The 20,961-nt window shown below is 45.3% G+C and overlaps 1 protein-coding gene across 3 annotated transcripts in view; it reads left to right on the forward strand.

Moving 5' to 3' along the window:
* Nucleotides 1-20,961, forward strand: part of LOC135394478 (fat-like cadherin-related tumor suppressor homolog) — a 637,639-nt gene that overhangs the window by 580,272 nt on the left and 36,406 nt on the right. For 2 of the 3 annotated variants that reach the window (XM_064625231.1, XM_064625233.1), the window contains exons 7-17: nt 638-787; nt 3,657-3,867; nt 4,962-5,101; nt 5,169-5,332; nt 5,508-5,833; nt 8,462-9,130; nt 10,104-10,408; nt 12,050-12,574; nt 13,869-14,040; nt 14,122-14,343; nt 19,121-19,144. In XM_064625231.1, coding sequence (XP_064481301.1) covers nt 638-787; nt 3,657-3,867; nt 4,962-5,101; nt 5,169-5,332; nt 5,508-5,833; nt 8,462-9,130; nt 10,104-10,408; nt 12,050-12,574; nt 13,869-14,040; nt 14,122-14,343; nt 19,121-19,144 — 2,908 coding nt within the window. The remainder of the gene's footprint in view (nt 1-637; nt 788-3,656; nt 3,868-4,961; nt 5,102-5,168; nt 5,333-5,507; nt 5,834-8,461; nt 9,131-10,103; nt 10,409-12,049; nt 12,575-13,868; nt 14,041-14,121; nt 14,344-19,120; nt 19,145-20,961) is intronic. The other variant, XM_064625232.1, reaches the window with a different exon arrangement.

Here is a 20,961-nt window from a genome sequence, read left to right on the forward strand (position 1 = left end):
ACCTGTTTTGCCAGTTTTCCCGGAGAATTGGGGATAGAAGGAGCGGCCGAAGCATTACCGAGCAAGGAGAAAGGCTTTATCAGAAGCCCGAACAGCCGAGTAGCAGACGACAGAGCAGTTGCAGACAACATTTCTCTAGGCCAATCAGCGAGCGTTCTCCTTATAGCGTCAGCGCGAGGTTCCAGGCAGATCACAGGCTGGTACTGCTCTTCACCACCGTTGCGCACAGTCGCTTTTTGCGGCGTATTTTAAATTCAATTTCTGCGATAATTATGACTCTGTGGTGTAAATTACTTCGCATGGTGCATCTTACTGGCCTACTTAACAGTTTGATAGGAAGAAAACTGGGTGTTAAAAATGACTTCTGTGCTACTTTAAAAGTAGTACGTCGCATCTGCAAGGAGCAGGGACTTTTTTTCGTACCTTACGCATCTATTTGTCCATCAGCTTTCATTTCTCTCCCCTCATTCATAGGCTTCGATGTTGAACATATGTTCGACAGAATGGCTGCTCATTTTGATGGAGTTGCCAATTCGTCCATCAAGCGTTGGATCAGTACGAAACGTTGGAGTCCCAATCTGCGTGTTGGGGTGGCATAAATGCAGTGTTATTCTTTTTCTTTTTTTTTTCCTCGTAGGTGTTGGCTTCCGACAGAGATCATGGTGCATATGGAGAAATCGAGTACAGCATCATGCAGGGAGCTGGCCAAAAGTTCCGCATCAATCCAGCGACTGGTGCCATATATAGCCGTTTTGCTCTGGTCAATGGAGATAGTCATGAACTTTTGGTACGTTATACACCACTCCTTTGTGGCTAATGCACCTGGCTTCGTACAATATCAGGGTGTACCGCGGCGCCCACAGACAGTGCTTTGCCTGTGGGCAAAAATTTGCGAATACGCTCCGCAAGTAGGTTTTGGCGCAGAAGAAGAGGGCGAGGGTGTAAAATGACGTGCGCGGCGGCGCGCTGCGCTACCCATTCGTCAAGGCCACTGTCGGCCCCACGCGCGAACGATAGAAAGGTAAACAGTATATAGAGAACCCGTTAGTGTTAAATACCTGCTGTATTTATGACTGTACTTCGTGGCATTTGGATATAGTGTCACATTTTCATTTCCGAAGCGCACACGGCTGCGTCGACGGTGGCAGAACGCGAAGCTGTTGCTGCTGCTGGCGGGCCCAAACGACATTCTGCGGCTCTAGGGAGTGTTTCTGTGCTTGTGTATTGTGCTATGTAACCTATGTTTTATGGTGGCTACAGAAACAGTTCAAACATGGTGCACTACGAAGGCTCTGCCTTTGTAGCGGAAACGAGGAGCGCCCCGGCAGGTCATAATTTAATGTGCTGTTTTGAGTGGCCCCATAGAAGTTCTAACGCCTAACAACAGCGGAGTCTCAGTTTACCATCATTGTGCGTTCGGGTGCCACTGCCACAGTATCAGGCTCCTGGTGCCTCATATTGTCAGATGAAAGTTCGTATGTGTGCTGAGGCACGGTTGTCTTCGTCCCGTCGTTCACGGTAGCTTAGAACATTGTAGCTGCCATGTGACTATATTTGCCACTTCTATGAGGACACTCGCAGTTCGCCCTAGATAGTTGTCTACCCCGCGAGATCGTAATCTGAACTCAACGGGAAAAATGCTTGCAGGATATACTCACACGAAAGAACTTATAACTTAACATATTGTGTTAAACTTCCGTTTGTCTTTCGTCGATAAACCAAGAACATCCCCAACGAAAAGTGGGACCTCTAATACAGAAATCAGAGCTGTTTTAGCTATCCCCGGAGCCACTCTGTGCATCGAATGCTCCTTTGTTTACCTTTATGAAGTGCGCACATGTATCCTCCGGCCAATCAGGAGCGTCCTAGAAACGTCATCGTGACGTCATGCGCATTGACCTCGCGGACTTGCAGAGCGTATAGAGTGTATCCACCTATGTTACGTTGTGACGTGAAATGCGCGTAAGCTCCTCCCACTGGTGGTCACTTTTCATGGTAGCGGCATTGAAAGATGACAAATTGCGCCATTTTTACATGTGGCAACCATAGTTGTCGTAAAAGAAAACGCGAGAACGACGATGACGAACTGTGTTCTGGATAAAAGAGGAGAATGGACGCGACCGGATTTCAAAACACCACATTCTAGGCTTCGTTTCGAGCAAGCGCTAGATAATCTCGGCAGCTGCGCCGAAAAGGTGACCACCACCACGGCGGCCAAACGCGTTCGTTTGACGTCATGTGAATACACCCTTGTATACAGTGCGACCATGTTGCATTCACTCATACAGAGTTGCATGGACACCCATTTTTGCAGCTAACGCATCGTGAGACAACTTAAAGGGACTATGAAATTTCCCGAACCCCCACACTTTTTTTCGATGGAAACTGTTCTTCCCGCAGAGAAACTAATATGCCACAAATTTTTCCGGACGAAATCGCTCCACTCTGCGAGGAGCGCGCGCTGGAAATGTCTCTTCCGCGTTCCTCCTCTCCCGCGCATATTTCCCTGCCGATGGTGTAACTGTACGGACCGCTCTTCGGTTCCCCGTTACGTCACCGGTGTTGCACAATGGCAAGTAATGCCGCGAGCTCGCGCTGTGGCTGCCGCCACTGCCGAAATCTGCCGATCGCACGAAAGCTGCTGTCATTGAGATTTCCACTCCCGATGAACGCATACGCGGGATCCTACGGCGCATGCTCCTGGCGGGATTCCTCGGCTCGGCAACACGTCACGATGACGTGTTGCTGAGCCGGCCGTGGTCGCGTCAAGTTACCCGTTGTGTCTCCGCTCGGCAGCTCGTCACGGCGCGGCGCCAGCTGTCCTCCCTTCGCCGCTCCGTTTAAATTCGCTCCCGAGAAATCCGCTCGCGCGACGAAAGTAAAATTTCGGTTCTAGACTCAGAAAAATGTCTTCTTTCGAACGAAACGAAGAAAAAAATCGTTTCATAGTCCCTTTAACATCGGTCTATAAGAGGGGGTTCGCGTGCGATTGTCATCTTAACAGGACTATGAAACGATTTCTTTTGTGTGTGTGTGTGTGTGTGTGTGTGTGTGTGTGTGTGTGTGTGTGTGTGTTTGACAGTGACGTTCCTGAACATATACCACTGAAGTTATACGTCCGGCAAGCGAATGGTTTTGTCACGACACAACTTAAACGAAGTACCGAAGCTATACGAAGTTGATACACCTGGCGACGCGCCCTGATGAGCGGCGGCAGAAATGTCGTGCGGAGAAAATTGACCCTGTCACCGCTGTTTCCGTCACCCGTGACGTCACCGGCTCACCGCATAGTACGCTCATGATTTACCGACGCTCCCTCCTGCGAGCTGTGTGCAAACACCACGTAAGGAGCACCCAGGACCGCGCGTGTAGTTGTCAAGAAGCGAGAGGAAGGAGGAACGTGGAGGAGAGCTTCGGTGGCGATTTCAACCGCGTATGGTTAAAAAGACGGCGCACTTTAATCGGGAAAAACACTGCTTCGTTCTTTCCATTTTTGAAAAAAACAAAAACAAAAAAGAACATACTTTACTGGAGATTGTGGGCTGATGGTACTAATTTCCATCTCGTATTTTGTGTTAAACGGGAACACTTTTGCATATTTGTGAGCACAGTGTCAATGGTTTAATGTGCCTCCTTCTCAAACTTCCTTTTTCAAGGTGAAAGCTTTCGACCAGGGAGATCCTTCCTTGTACAGTACCACTAAGGTGCAGCTTCACGTGGTGGCCCGCCCTGTTAGCTCAGCTCATTCTCCTAAAATCAAGGAGGTCGAGGTGTCACCCACTATCGAGGATGACAAAGTGGGCCACATGGTGGCCGTTGTCAGAGCTGTTGACCTTGATGGGGACTCCCTCTGGTACACTATCACAGGTATGGCTCCTGATCATAATCTGCTACATTTGAAGGACACTGCGTGCTCCCAAGCAGCACAATAGGCGACCCTCTGTTTACAAACATGTGACGTCACGACAAGAACAGTTCGAGGTTATATTTTGCTGTGGTGAGCAAGAAGCGGGAAAAACGCGTCGGCTGATAGACTGGTGAAGCTGATAGTGCCCACCAGCATGCTTTGCGCGGCGGCGTTATGTGACCAATGGCGTAGGGGTGCAGGTCGTCTATATACTGAAAGTCGAGTGCAATGGGGGTGCACGGTATGTGTCTTATGTTTCATGTTATGTTATGTTATGTTTGTCTTAATGATCTTTGGTTTCACGGGTCTGTTCAAGGCCTTTCACCTACCCGCCCACCCAAATTTGCACCCAACTTTCAGTACATTGTGCTGCTTAGCCTGGGTGTTTGTAGATTGCGATCCATGTTTCGACTGAACGTCCTCGGTCTGCTGTAGGCTTTTTGCCTTTTTCAGAGTTTATTACTTTATCGCCCAGTGAGAACCCAGGACCCTTGTTGGTGGATCATGCTGAACAATAAACTAAAGAAAGGGGCAGTTCAGAAAGTAGTGTCCTCATAGGGTGCATGAACATAAACTGTTTAGAAATATATAATGCACAGAAGTATATTGTATCAAATACTTTCTGTTTGCAAGTTTCAGTACAACAGCCACTATGTTGTAATGTGTTGTTCACATGTAACATGAGTTGGGAGTAAATATTTCGCATAGTTACTCCTGGTAACTGCCTGGAGATGCAGATTGTCGGATTCTTTTTTCTTCGAGGTTTTTATCATTTTTTTCTTCAAGATTCAAGATTTTCTTCAAGTGATGTCTTGTGAAGTGATGCGTGGGTGCCGTAATCCTAAATAAAGTGCAGAGACAACAACACACAAAGCACAGAACTATGCCAGGCAGAGCTATTAACACAAGTGAAAGAGCGCAGACCTTTATTTTCTGCAGTGCCTTCTAGACTTTAAAAGCAGTAAAACCTCAGACCTTCCTTTACCTTTCTTGACTTCTTTGTTTACAGCCGTTCATATAAAATTAAATATGTTTTCTAACTCTCCTATCGCAGGAGGTAATCAAGAAAACAAATTTATGATACGGAAAGAAGAAGGCCTTATCCAACTAGCAAGGCCTCTAGATTGGGAAACTACACCTGTGTACAACTTGACTGTTGAAGCCACCGATGGCATTGGCAAAGCAAGCACTATGGTGAGTGCAACGTTGAGTTTATATCTCTGAAAGAACATGTCACATGGTGTTTTTTTTTTATTTCTAGGTAACAGTTAACATCGTAGACACAAATGACAACTGGCCGGAGTTTTCTGAAAGCACTTTTCGAGCAGAAATATCCGAAAGCATTCCTTCTGGAACAGACATTGTCCAGCTAACTGGTGCTGACGCTGACAAGGATAAAAGGCTTTTCTATTCCATATTTAACAGGTATGATGATGTAGAGATCCTCCGCAAATTCATTACACTGTTCAATATTCAGTATTTTAATGATGGGAGTTATGGAAGTATTCCCATCGTCATAGTCATATGTGGTATCATGTATCTTTTGCATCGTAAAGATATGTTAAGTAACTTCTACTAATTACATTTTATATTCCACCAGTGCAAGCCCTCTAACTCTACAGAAGTTCACAGTGGACTCACTCACGGGTGTCTTGTCAACGCGTCAGACACTGGATCACGAGGAAGCGAGAAGGCACATGTTGACTGTTATGGTCAAAGACATGGGAGCTCCCGTGAACAAGCGCAACTTTGCAAGGGTCATAATCAACGTGTCAGATCACAATGATCATCCTCCTGAATTCTTGTCCTCCATGTTCGAAGGCAAGGTGTACGAGACTGTGGCAATCGGCACATCAGTTGTTGACGTTCGAGCGGTAGATAGAGATCGAGGACGCAATGCCCAGATGACTTTCTCCATTGTGTCAGGTAAGTACTATCAGAAAGAATTTAACTGCCGTATTTGCTCCCGTAATTAGTACGCCCACAAAGTTAATGCACTCCCAAGTTGGGCGCTATTGATACTTTCCCCCCGCATATTTGACGCACCTTTACTTAGCAGCACCGCCAGCCAGGCTTGTACAAGATACTAAAAATGTACGGCTGTGCCGAATATTTTAAATATTCGTATTCAATTCGATTCGACGATTTTATATTCGAGGCTTTCGAGTACATCAAATATCTGGGAATATTCGAAGTTTCCCGAATTCACGAACTATACGCGCCAAACCCATGGGGCGTTTTCCCGACGGGAACGCGCAGAAGCGGTGCGTTCCGTGCTCGTGACGTCAGCGTCACACAAAATCATCAAACGCGTCGGCAAAACGATTTCTCGACGGCTTCTCGCCAGTCCTGCAGGATGCGCGTTGTGCGGACCGGCTTTTGGTAACCAGCCTCCACTAGGGAAACGCACACAATGTATGGCTGAAATTTTACGTGAGAAATCCACATAGAGCACCTCGGCGCATGAATAAAACTTCTACGATGCAGAACTACGCAACAGCGGCGCGCGAAGGTTGCATGCGCGTGTGCTGTCGCTATCGGGAGTTGGTATCGTTTCGCCGTTCTTGTGCGTTGGTTCGTGTTGTGCTCGTCTGATTAAGAAAATTTAATGCTGCACCTAAACAAGGAATCAGTGTCGGGATAGACGAATGATATGCACACCGAGGGCCGCGTGTGCGTTGCTCAGCGTGTAAACATCTACACAGACTGCCAGTGGGCGAAGGCGAGGACGCCGTATGGGAGGGAGGACTAACGCGTAAATCGCCGGTGACGGCCGAAATGCTTGTCATGAAATTCTCCAAACGCCAGCGAAGTACTGCGCTGCACAACCATATTGAACACTACACCCCAATATCTCGAGCGAGTTTCTTAAAAGCTGTAGTTGTGAACCAGGGGTCGGATTCACAAAAAGCTCGTGCGACAGAATCTGTCGTAACTCCGTCGTACGGGAAAGTTACGACGAAGTGCAGATAGTGTAGAGCCAGAAAAGCTGCAAATATGGGTACCACACATCCCCCGAGACGAACATACTGGGAATATCCCTGCTGTCGTCGAACGCGTTTCGACTGTGATTGCATGACATCCATTATGGCTACCGAAAGACTGAGAGCACGTGTAGTAACAACACAATTGGGACGGACGCCTTCTTCTTCTTCTAACGGGATGCCTCTTATTGGTACGATCGCAGATTCTCTCATCGTTACCACAGTGAAAACATAGTCTCGCACCCGTTGGCTGTTTCTTTCCGTGTTGCACGTGACAGGAAATGAGCAATTCTCTCTTCCTCGGCAAAAGCGGTTGTCTCTCCACTACGATAGCTTTGTGAATCGTGCTTAGGACACAGTCGTACGCGTGTCGCAGGCTGCGAAGTCTTAGGCGCATTTTGTCGTTACTTACGATCACGTTTGTGAATCCGACCCCTGAGCCGTCCCGAGGCGAGCTTCCGCCTGGGGCACGATCACGCGAAGCGCCCCCCGTCCACATTAGATGCTCTGTAAACAAAAAAGAAAAAGTTCATGCAGTTCCAGCTCAAAATTCTCTTGGTTCTCGTTTTATTGTCCAACCTAGCTCCAGGAACTTGCCCCTTTGGCGAACTTGCCTGGGGCGACTGCCCCTCTCGCCCCTCCATTGGAACGGCTCTGCTGTGAACACGACGGGATGGGTGCCCCACCCATCACGTTTGTCATAAAGCAAAAGCAACCGCTAGCACGTGAGAGAGCAGCAGCTTTGACGCGAAATATAGCTGGAATCAGTGTAACGGCGTCTACTTTTCGCCTCTATGGGGACAAGTGGAAAATTTGCGCACCCTCCCAGAAAGTTGTCTTTTTTGTGCCCCTTTAGGCGGGCTCATTGGGGGGGGGGGGGGGGCGCTGCATTTGTGCAAAAGGATGCCGCAGCACGGCTAGGAAAACTCATCAGGAGGATGCAATTGAGGCATGCGAGTTACTGACACATTGGCATGTACTCAAAAGCACAAAAACACCGCTGAGATCTTCAGTGACAATCTTGGGTGATAATTAAATTAACTCTTTTGTTACTTGTTTTGACATTGCTCATAGTTATACCCCTGTCACACGGGCATTTTCGATCCTGCTCGACCGAACCTGCTTGAACCCAATGCAGATCGGATGGTGCTACACGGCCGCTTCCAAGCAGGATCGAACTTTGATCCTGCTTGACTCAAGACAGTTCCCATAACAGGATTGAGAATTTCAAGGCGGCTCGACGGCCGCCATTTGCATCCCCGACCCCGGTGAACTGTCATAACTTAAGACGGACATGCGCGCGAAGCTGCAAATGATGCTTACATCGGTATACGATAAAACCACTAATATCGCTGTTATATAGGAAACGCGAAATTAATGAGTTCCGTTTATTCATTTGCCTATATTCTCGACACCGTCAACCATTCAATGCGCATTGAAAGTGGCCGTGTAGCAGCGTCAAAACTCGAGCGTGCTCGGGAAGTTCGATGCAGATCGGATTCGAGAAGGATCGAAATGCCCGTGTGACAGGGGTATTATTAGCGTACAACATAATCGTGTCACATTGCAGGGAACGTTGGTGGTACCTTCAACATCCATCCTCAACTGGGCACTCTAACTGTAGCCAAGGAGCTCTCCCAGCAGACACTTCCAGAATACTTCCTCACTGTTCGCGCCACAGACCATGGGGAACCGCCTCTCAACGCAACAGTAACAGTCCACATCATTGTTACCATTGCCGATAATGCTTCTCCGCGCTTTGATCCCCCTAATCGTGCTATTGAGATCTATGAAAATGAGAAACCTGGAACTTTTATCTTGTCCCTGACCGTTGTGAGCCGATCATCCTTGTATTTCGAAATTACATCCGGTAACAAGGGAAACAGTTTCTCTGTGGACCCCTCTTCTGGCATTTTGTCAACCAACAGAGCCCTGGACTATGAGTGGACGCGTTTCTACAACTTGACAGTCACAGCTACAAATTTGGTGGGGGTGAATGCTTCTACGCTAGTCCTGGTACACGTGCTCGACAGGAATGACAATGCGCCGCGGTTTTTACAATCTCGCTATGATGGTGTAGTGAGCGAAGCAGCTGAGCCGGGAAGTGTGGTCCTCACCGAAGGCAACGCTCCACTCGTGGTGACTGCCGAAGACGAAGATTCAGAACTTAATGCTCTACTTACTTTCGAGATTGTGGAGGTGTGGGCAAGGAAACAGTTCAAGGTGGACCCCAACACAGGTACGAAAGATAATTTGTTTCTAAATAATTTTGTAATAATTTGTTCAACATTATTGAAAAATAATAATGTTGTGTCCTTGCTAAAGAAATGATGCGATTTGCGATAACTGGTGCACTGCAGACCCAGAATGTTGTTCTTTCTAGTGTTGCTTTGTTGCAGATCTTCACCAGTGTGTCAGTGTCGGGTGTGTAGTGCATTGAAGATTGGTCAAAAATAAGAAAAGTACCTTGCATGCTATTCAGATGCTGAAATGATGGAGGCCATTTGTTAGAGAGGGATTCATAAACTCAAATCAGCTGCAGCAGAAATTGGAGTTATGTGCACCGTGCAAGCTGTGGCCTCTGAAGACGTTCGAGCACCTGGGCGATATAGGTATAAACCTGATCGGACAATCCATAGGCGTCGACTGCGGAGGGGGGGGGGTTGTGCCCTGGCCCCCTCCGGCAGATTGAAAACTCTTCGCCTATGGCCATTTGCTGTAGGGAAGGGTGCATGCATGCGTATAGGAGCAGAGACAAGTGGTAAAGGTTCATGCAGACACATGAGATAAGGAAATGCTATTGCTGCTGTAAAGTCAAAATGAGAACTGCTTCCATGCGTGTGTACGCCCTCCCTTACAAATGATGGTTTGTCCGACTTGCATGTCCTCGAACCGGAGACCACAGCTCGCACGTTGCAGGTAAATGTGGTTCGTGCTTTGTAAAAGGAATATTTCTTAGGGTAGACCCGTACATTGCATCATAGTTATCATTCAGGGCACAAGAAGGCTGAGTTACCATTTACTTTAGACATGACATTTCATTGTAACATTAGTGCCTCATGCTTTCAATATCAGCATTCATTACACAGTTGTTGCACTCCTTTCCTTTCCTTTGTTTCTACTGTCTTCGATATAGATCTCTTTCTGTTCCCACAAAGGACCTTTTCACTTTCGCGTGTATGATAAGCGTGTTGCTTCAATTCAAATTGCAGGTGCACTCAGTATTGTGACTAAACTAGACAGGGAAGCCGTATCATCGTATTCCTTCACCGTCCAAGTCTCTGACACTGGGCGACCAAAACTGGCAGCTCGAAACCCAGTTCCTATCCACATCAATGTCACCGACGTCAACGATACACCTCCCCACTTTGATCATCAGTACTACAATGCTACCCTACTACTACCTACTTATCAGGGGGTGCAGATAGCCAAAGTCCGTGCCACAGACCCTGACCTCGAATCACCACTGGGTATAAAGTACACTCTTGTGACCGGAGATCATGAAGGACACTTTGAGGTGCGTGCACTTGCCTGTTTCAACTTGTTTATTGATCAAGCTTAAGGACGTGTGTAAGTAGGGCTGTGATAGCCCATAGGGCTCAAGGGGGTTGAGACAGTGTTTCAGTCTCTTCATGATCATTATAGGAGTACCCTTCCTGTGGTGGCATAGGAGTGTAAGTATTGGTAAGGCACTCAGTTTTCCGCGACTCCGCGAAATTTTGCGGAATTCCGAATTAATCGCGTAATTCTTCGCTTGACACAGAATTTCACGGAATCCCTTATTTTTAGGGGTGTGCGGATATTCGAGTTCTCTAATTCGAATCAAATATCAATCACTCGAAGTATTCCATTCGCGAATGGAATACCCTCTATTCGGGTTTCCGGATATTCGACTATCCGCCGAATACGAACAACAGCTCCTGAAAGTGGGCTTGACCTGACGCCTCTCTGCATGGGGTAAAGCCTGCTCTACAAAATTTGCTTTACGGAATTGTCCATGCTGCAGGACAAACACAGATAGATTGTAGTTTAACGTTAGCCGAAGTTTATTGTGCATAATTTGCCTGAAGAAGGGGCGGCGTCCCTCCCGTGTGCAGTTTAGCGGTGGCAGTGGGGGATTTTGATTTGATGTCTGGGAGGTTGCCATCAAAAAGTTAAGACTCTTAAATACAGCCCAGGAACAAAAAAGGGTGTCCTAAAGATGTAACTTCCCCAGGGTATGTATTGTTAACTCCTTCCTATAAAGTTCCTATAAACCCTGCAGATGCTGAAAGGTCTTTCAGCAGGTATAAAATGATTGCAGGCAACAGACCGCATCAGAGAAGAACACAAGATATTATGTAATGCTCAGCCATGCTTTAAATCTGTGATCTTATAAAATATTTTTTTTCCCACATTATTCAAGAAAATAAGGTGTTTCCCGTTTCAAGCAGCCTTTGACTCCTCACCGTGGAAAATCGCGGAATTTACAAGTCAGCGCCGCGGAATTTTGAATTTACCGCAGCAAAAAACTGAGGGCCTTAGGTATAGGTGGTATAGGATTACCCTTCGTTGGACAAGGCAACATGATTTATGTTGCTTTTATTTGGACTACTCGTTGGTGTTCATGTTGACATGTTGTATGTGAAATATTGTATATTGATAAAAACGTAATTGACGTAAAATATTGATAGCTGAATCTGAAAGAGAATAAAAGGAAAGCTTTTTTTTTTCATGCACGTTACAAGACATTTTATCTAATGTCTCACAATATCTTACAAAATCTAATTGTCTGAAAATTATGGGATCTGCGGTATTTATATATAGGGAAGTTTTGTCGGGAGTTACAAGCACTTTTGTCAATCTTGAATCACGAGAAGTTGAATTTTCTGAATTGAACTCCAAATTTGCCAATTCAACGAAAGATTTTCTCCCCACACTGTATGTAAAGTGCACCATTCAGGACTGCAAACCTAGCAAATATAAGCAGTGATATGTGGTTTATCTGTTAGCTGTGCACACGCACCGCGTATAAGAGCCTGCACTGATTTACGCATTGCTCTGAATGGGCAATAGCCTAAGACTGCATAAATATATATAGAAAGGCAGTACTCTTTGTGTAGCTTACAGAAAGGGTGATCCCTTTCTAAGTTCACAACCATCATTGTGAACCTTGCAGGTTCTGCAAGACACTGGAGACGTCCTGGTCAGAAACCCAGAAAACCTTAGAGACCTCTACCGTTTGGTGATTTCTGCCAACGATGGCCAGTTTGAAACTGCGACGTTCGTCATAGTGACCGTCGGACGCTCCGGAGAAGGTGGTCTACGCTTTGCTAGTGATTCCTACGAAGCTCACATCTCGGAAAACTCAACTATGGTCTCGGTGGTCACCATAGTAACTGTTCTTGGCAGTGCTTTGAACGAGCACATTTCCTTTCACATACTGAACCCGAGTGACAAATTTAAGATTGGGAGGACATCAGGAGTAATCCGGACGACCGGCGTCGCTTTCGACCGTGAACTGGTCGGTAGTTACCGTTTGGTGGTGGAAGCACGGAGTGATGCCACAGATCCTCCACGAGTCGCGCACGTTCTCGTCGAAGTTGGTATTCTGGATGAGAATGACAATGCACCCATATTTGTCAACCTTCCATACTACTCGGTTGTACCTGTCGAGGCAAAAGCTGGAGACCTCGTACGAAAGGTTAGTTGTGAGTTCTTCCTGTTTTTCTTTCTCTCAACTTTCGTTCTTTGACATCACAGACCATGTAATCAGCTCAAGCTGAGGCAGTGGCCTGAGTTGTTGTCACGTTCTCAGCGAAAAGTACGCCAAAACATTGATTGTGCGTTTGTGGGTTACATCGGTGTTATATGTATGACACGGATGTATGTGTGTTCCAGTTTGCCCTAGAGGAAAATTACAAATGCATAAATAACATAAAAGTAAAGCAAATTCACTTTTTACTAGAACAGAAGCACACTATGAGGAGGCCCAGGAACTTTGAGCGACTTCTGCATGCCCGTTATACTGTATGAACTCTATAGCATTGTCATATGCTGGTTATGGGTTAAGTTAGATGTAGCACACGTCCCAGTTTTCGAAGTTGCATCACCATTATTGCTCAATGACGTCACATTGCATGCCACTGGTCAACCCTGCTGTCCAACAACTTGTCCTCCCTCTTTTCAACTTTCCTTCATCCCAGCACGAGTGATGGTCACTTATCATGACACTTTTCTTTGTCCCACACATACATTGCCATGTGGTTGCCCAATGTGCACTTGTTGCTGCTGATCTGAGCAACAGCACACTGCTATCTGCTTTTCTGACCATTGTCAATTTTTTTGGACATGTGTGAAGCCGTATTCTTTTTAATTTTTATTTTGTTTCAGAGGTTAGATATATATGTTTTGTAAAGCAGACCACACATGAAGACATCATCTATGTGTGCCTTTATTCAATTTTCCACAAAGGGGCATCCAAGGGGTGTTACATAACAGAGTGGGAATGAAACAACACAGTGACACAACAGAATTAAGAAAGGGAGCAGCAAAACAGTCAACTCATGTCGGAGTAGTGCGTTTGCAAGGTGATAACAAAGTTGAGATAATGACTGCTGCAGAATGGAATTCTGCCTTTATTGGCATATTGAGTGATGTCAGCCAATCAGTATGCCAGTTGGAGATTTCTGACAGATCATTTTGGGTCAGAACAGAATTCACTGCAGAATACATATTCCAGCAAACGACATTCAAGTCTATTGCTTGTCAGTGGGCTTGAGTGTAACATTCGTTGAGTGTTGCACTAAAAAAGTTTCGTGCAAACGGGCTCAGATACAGACAAGAGACAAATGTATGCAGCAGAAAAGTGGTTAGCTACTGGTGGAAGCCATGAACAAGAGGTTGTGGTATACATGTATCGGTCTTCTATATCACCCTCTCATGGAAGAGAACATGCTATATACAGTGAGTAACCTCCTTTGTTTGTTCCAATGCAGGTGGAAGCGATAGATTTGGATCTCGGAGAAAATGGCCACATTCGGTATGAACTTAGGGATGGGCACAACGAGATGTTCCATATCAATCCTTCCACTGGCGATATCACACTCAAACAGCCCCTTGGCAACCATAACACTGACTACACTCTGGTCGTCATTGCTAAGGACAATGGTGAGCTCTACGGCATTATTGTTTCACTGCTGTCATACATATCCATAACCCGGTAATGTGCATCACTTTTCTTGGGCACAGGAATTCCTTCACTGCAAAGCGAAGCGGTCGTACCCATTAAGGTTGTCAATCGGGCAATGCCGGTCTTCCCGCAACAATTTTACACTGTCAGTGTTCCTGAAAATCAGCAGCCACATGTTCCTGTGCTCACAGTGCAGGCTGATAGCCCAAAGGGGCGTCAGCTTATCTACAGCATCGTTTTCGGGAACTCGAATGAGGAATTTGCAGTTGACTTCAACACAGGTAAGTAGACACGGTAGATGATGTATTCAGACACGTTACATGGGATACAATGTTTGTGAACTTCAATACGTAATGGGCTGAAGTTAAAATAGCTTGCACTGCATTGGTACTGACTGCATGTACTGCAAGTGATTGTGTTAAACGATACAAAAAATAAAATAAAAACTAGAGCTCTTGTACATAAGCAGGAATTGACCCAGTCATGATGAGTTGTTACTGGGAACCACTCATATTGTAATAGTGTCACCATTAGTGGCATGTGTACGTCGAGTCTTTATTTTTCTGTTTTGCATGAGATAAGCTTGATGAAACCCACCAATGTTCTGCGTCCTATATATCGGACGGGATGCAACCAAGAATATTAATAGGGCCTTTTCGGGTTTTATGAAGACCGGGGAGGAAAATTCGGGGTTTTATTTTAGGAGCCCTAAAACAGGATAAAATAGGCGATGTATCTGGAAGAGCAGATGTTCAGGTGGAAAATAGAAAAAGAGCGCTTCTCGCATTTTTGATGAACACAAGACGGGGAACAGCTGTGCTCAATGTGCAGTATTTAACGTTTTCCTGTGCCCATATTGGTAGATGAATTGGCACCTGGCCGAGCTAGTTTTTGGAGGTTTTCGGGTTGTACCCTGGGTGATGACGATGCAAATGATGGGGGTAAGACTGAGTTTTACCAGGCTTAACCCCAAGACATAAGGCCCTATATATTAGAGTAAAACTCGCGCACAACTATCCCTCGCGTAACGATATACCCCGTAGAACGATCGTTTTTACTTTTACCGTTAAAATATACATTGTCTCTATGGAGAATGGACCCGTGCATAACGATAAAGGTCGCTGTTCTGAGTACTCGTACAGCGATATCTGACGTCCTCACGCTCGCGGACCAACTTCGGCAGTGCGCTGTCCGGCGTTGCACCCTTCCGCGAATTGTAGGACACTGCGGGAACGGAACGTCATCAGGATGTACTCTCGCACTTTTTCTCACGGGGTAGCGGAAAAAATTTGCATAATTCGAAATTCGCATTAAAAGATAAACCAAAATAAAAAATGATGCAAGAAAATGGACAGTGACTGTTCATTTTCCAACACTGTCAGCGAAAGAGGTCGGTCGTAACACTTTTGTGTCTCCGCTTTTGGCAAATGCTCCCGAAATTAGCGAGATGATTCAAAAGGCCCTGCACATGCTTTCCACCCGCGAGTCGCGCGACAGTGTTCTAAAGCGAGCTTCTCCTAAAGCACGCAGGCGTTAGGTGAAGCCGATTTGCGGCATGGTGACGCGTAGTTTTGCAGAAGTTAATGTTGTCCCGGTGTGTTCCCTCCACGTGTTCTGGTCGCTGTTTTCCTAAGCCAGTGTCCACAGCCACGCGGTTTATTGTTGCGAAGAGGGTAAAAAGGTCAAAACAGAGATAAGGTGATAACGTTCCGGGCAGAGCTCTGGGGCCGTGTAATTCCCAAATTCCTTTGATCTTATCTCCTCCACCACCACCTCCAAATGGAGAGTCATTGCCTGCATTGCGCAACATGTTGTAAAGGAGTTCGTGGCGAGGATCTCCCTCTCTCTTCGAAAGAAGGAGCAGCATGATTCGCGCGTCACGGGGGAACAACCTCTGTCGCATCCTCGGCCCCTCGGCTCGTTCGTATCATCCGCAAAGGCAAGGTAACGCGTTCGTATCATCCAAACTCTCATACACGGGAAGAACAGGCATTCCGGCCGGGACCGGAAAAGAATTCGTATCATCCTGAAATTCGTATAATCGAGATTCTACTGTATTTCCACCCTCTTTCGTAGCGTCCGTCGTTAACGTCGCTCGCGGGATAACGCGCAGCGCTCGACTACCGTAGGATGACGCTGACCTAGGGCAGCCTTCCTGCAGTGATATCCCTCGCATAACGATTAAATTAGCAATAACCCCCGATATCGTTATAAGCGGGTTTCACTGTAATACCTTCAGGATTACATTCTATGTTTCCTTGTCTCTTTTCTAGTTACTGTAGTCTTCATTTCATGCCTTTGTCCTTCTCATAAGGAGATACATTTATTTTCGAGAAGGGCTTCATCGTGCTTGTTTCTTATCTGTATACTCTTTGTAAAAATAGCCTTCGATTGTCTCAAGGTAGGCTCATCTTCCATACTTCCGTCACTTAGTCATGCAGTGCAGTCTGAAATGTATTTCTTCCAAGAGGAGAATCTCTTGTTCGTTCAGAATATGTTCTAATGGTTTTTCCATATTGCTTGTTGATTGGCGAAAGTGTTAAATATGATATGTGGAACAGTGATATGATGCATGAATCATAATGCTGTGCATGGCATGGCCTGTCCTGCACTTTATTCTGTTGTAGTATGAAGAGCTACACAAGGTTGTGCCTAATTAGAACTGATATTTTCTTTGGCAACACATCTACAGGCTGTGTGCAAATTATCGTTCGCACCGACAAAGCTGGGCTCTCCCAGCTGGTGTGGAGTGCCACCACTCTATTTTACATGCACCCTATAGTCAGTCTATTTCACGTGCTGTTCTAACGGGGTTCAGGGTAAGCACTTTCTGCCCTTAGACTATGATGCAACCTGGCTTCAATCCTGGCACCAGCTATGCACGCACTGGCTTTCCTGCGTTTTTGTTCAGACCCTTCAGATGCATATCAGCCTATTTTCATGCAGTCAATTCAGTATGCACAAATACTGGGCAATAAATGCCAGAATAAGACCACCATGAGGACCCATCGATTGCACAAGATAAGCTACAATAGTCAAGTGTCACTCAAAGTCTCACAAACAATGCAACACTTTAGTTGGCTTGTGGGCTATTACTTTCAGTGAGTGGAAAGTTCTGATGATTTTATCAATGATACAAATAACCTGTGATTGAAATCACAAACCTGGTAAAGAGCTAACCACAAACCAGTATGAGCATGGTGTGCATTGTTCTTATTTGGGAGAAGCAGGAAAATAGTTGGAATTCTTAATGGGATGGTGCTGCGATCGAGGAGCCCCTTTTTCTCGCTCCAGTGTCTTTGGTAGTACAGAGCTTTAATTGCAGTGTAGTATATGTTTTTTTAGGCTGGAGCATGCATTAAGAAAACAGCTTTTTATGAGCATGTGGCTGTAGAACGCTATAGCAGTGTGTGCCTGCCTTGTATTAAGTTTTCATAACATACCTGTACTACAGTTGGTGCATAAATTTGTAGTTTGTAGATATCGTGCTGCTTGTGACATATTTGTCTGAAATCTCCAGTCCATGGCCCAGCTGTCCCTTATCGGTGGTACGCACATGTAGGAGCTGTACCATTATCGCCTCCGAGGGAAGGCCGTGTTTCACACGACGCCTCCAATCCGGAGAGATCATCCGTATACTTGGGCGGCGTCTGCTAGCATGTAGGAAAGAATGCTAGCAGACCATGCCCAAGTATCACAGATGATAACTCCCGATTGGTGGCGTTGTGTGAAACAGGCACCCAATACGGCCTCCCCTCGGAAGCGATAATGGTATAGCTCCTTTGCGCGCGACACCGACGATAGGGACAACTGGACTACAGGATGAAGATTTCAGACAAGTATGTTGGAAACAGTACTTTATATCTGCAAGGGGGAAAAAATGGAAGTGTGCACATATTTTGACCTAAATCTGAAGCATCATGTGCGCATTGGCATTAATATGTATTTTAATAAGCACGTCCTGTTAGTACGGTACAGCTCCTACTCAGACACACACTCGACCTGGCTCAAGAATACACTTCGTAAAGTCATTTCGTCTTAAGGGCTGTAGTGTACTTTCTTTGAAGAGTGCTGACATGCATGCAGAAAACAAGGCAATAGAGTTGGCTATACTTTCTGATGTCTGTTGCTGTATCATTCACAGTACAGTTTCTAATATCTGTTTGTGAAAGTGTTGCATGTGAGTCTGGATGTCTTTATAACTGTAAGGCTGCTTATGTTAATAACTATTAATAATATTAACATTACTGTAATGAGTTACCACAGAATGAATAACTTACTTTGACCATTATGTACCATACCGTGGAGGTTCACGCAAGTGTCTGTGATAATACATTTCTGCTATGGTGCTGCACTCCTTTTAGTTCACACTACCAAAGTGTCAGGCACTTTTCTCCCTGATTCAGAACAGGCAATGTTGTTCCGGTGTGCATAAATGTGTAAAACGTCCAATGTAACTTGCATGTCATCCTACGTGTATTCTATTCGCATCATGTTACCATGTTTTGTGTTGCAGTACAGATACACAAAGATATGTACCATGAAAGAAAGATTTGCAGTGCACAATCTTACTTGGACACAGACACATGGGAATAAAAATGAAAAGTCCTCTCACCAATGCATTTTCCTTTTCAAAAATGCCCTTCTCCAGACACAAAAATAGTTTGATATTGTGAAGTTTTTTTTTTTAATCATCAGTTGGGTACTTGATGGTAAAGTACTGGAAAAAAGTATTCAAAGTACAGGACAAATGTACTTAAGGTAAAATACAAGTACTCAGAAATATTCTGGAATAAATAGAGAAAGAAAACATACAAAGAATATACTACAATACTACAAAGAATATATAGTGTTCCTTTAGGAGGTGACATTGCTTACTAGGCTAATTTTTCTATGTTTAACAGGTACCTTATGCATGGCTTTATTAAAACCAGTTTTGTTCACTCAGTTTGTAACACTGTGCCGTTTTTCTTTTACTTTTCCTTTACTGTTACTTTCATTTAATCCATACTTATGTTAACTATGTTCTATCCTTTCTTTCCATTGCCTTGTTTTCAGACCCAGCCCATAGTAATGGCCCATGTGAGTACCATGCACTTTTTGTTAAGTAGCCTATTATGACTTGTTGGTATACACTGGATGAATGAGACTGGAAGAATCTCTGTGTGCTGTCCATTGTGAAATAACGCTGGCAATGACATTGTTATGGACGTCGCTCTTGTTATTGAAGTTCTGAGAGATGGGCCACATGAGTGTGGCTTACTTAGAAAATCTGGTTATACGCTGAAGTGCATGTCAGCAATGAGTATAATGCTAGTGAATCACAAGGTGATACAGTCTGCAATTGTTCGCAGTTTGAGAAGTAGTTTTGTTGCCTTGTGATCTGACTGAATTTCATTCAGTTTCATCCTCAGCAGTCTGTAATATTTAACAGTTTGTGTGAGCACATTTGCAAAGTATACATTGCACATTTCAGCATGGATATCGCATGCTTCCACTTAATTGTTCACTTCCTGTGAGGAGAATTTTACACACTGATCTTAAGTTTCATCCGTTCAAGATGATAGTGACTGGGAAAAGTGAATGGCATATTGTGAGGATATCCTTCGAAATGGGCCTGGTAATGCTTCCCTGAAGTGATGAAGCTTACTTGCATTTTTAAATTGCATTTTAAAATAGTAGCTATACCTGTCGAGCCCGTTTATTACGATATTCGATATAACAATAACTCAGATATTATGATCAAATTGCTGGTTTCCGTCAGCTAACCCATTGAAGTACATGCAAACAAGACATCGATACAACGATCGCCATGAAAGCGTTTGCTCGCGTATCGATCAGAATTTTCCTGTGAGACCGGTAAAATGCGTGCAAATCGAGATGCAAGATTCAATTTTTTCATTTAAAACAAATTAAGGAGGTACCCGAGACCCTTTTATAATGATAGCGACGGGAACGCGAAATCTGACCTTTATATCAGAGTATCGTTAAAAACGAGCTTTGGCGAAATTACCGCTCGGGATCGCGTCAACGAAGTAGATCGGCACAAATAGAACACTGCTGAACATGCGTGTTTGTTGCGAGTGCAAAAGCATTTTATCTAGCTCTAAATTGCCACAATATTGTGTCGAAAGCTTTTCCAAGGACAATGTAACCGCCGATATCACGTGAGGTGCCGCACCTTTTGAGATCGACGACTTCGTCCATTGCTCGTCATCCAGTGCCGTAGTCGTCATCATTCCCACTGTCCGAACTGCGTTGTCCATCAAAACGTGCCTCTCCGACGGGTAATCCGTCAACGCGTGTTTGGATGGAGACACGCAACCGTCAGCCAACTCATGTTTCGGAAGCCACGGTACTTCGCAACGAGGTTTTGCACCGGCCAGTACAATACCGTCGAGCGCGTGCAACTTCGGGTCGAGCCGCGCCTCTTTCCTCGTCAAAATGCGTCTCAGAAACGCAGATGCCATTGTAGCACGCAGCAAGACAAGAATCAGGAAAAAAAAAGAGAACGTGAGGGCGAGAGAACGATGTGGAGAGGAAATAACCTCCTCTACTCCTCGACAGCCACTTTCGAAGTCGCGCGCCTTGCAATGCGCGCATCTAATCCCCGCCAGTCATGCGCGGATAAACGCACTGCGTTCTCAATTTAGCGCTCACGTAGGCAAAGGCTCTTGAAAATGTCACTGTAATTTGGTTTTCAGTCAAAAGGTGCAATCTTGCATTTCGATTTTCACGCATTTTACCAGCCGTCGGGAGAATTCTGAATGCTATACGCGAGCAAGCGCTTTCGTTATATCGATGTCTTATTTGCATGTGCTTCAATGGGTGAGCTGACGAGAACCAGTAATTTGATCGTAATATCAGAGTTATCGTTATATCGAAGATCGTAATAAACG

Source organism: Ornithodoros turicata, chromosome 5 (genome assembly GCF_037126465.1).
Source record: "Ornithodoros turicata isolate Travis chromosome 5, ASM3712646v1, whole genome shotgun sequence".
Taxonomy (NCBI): Eukaryota; Metazoa; Arthropoda; class Arachnida; order Ixodida; family Argasidae; genus Ornithodoros; species Ornithodoros turicata.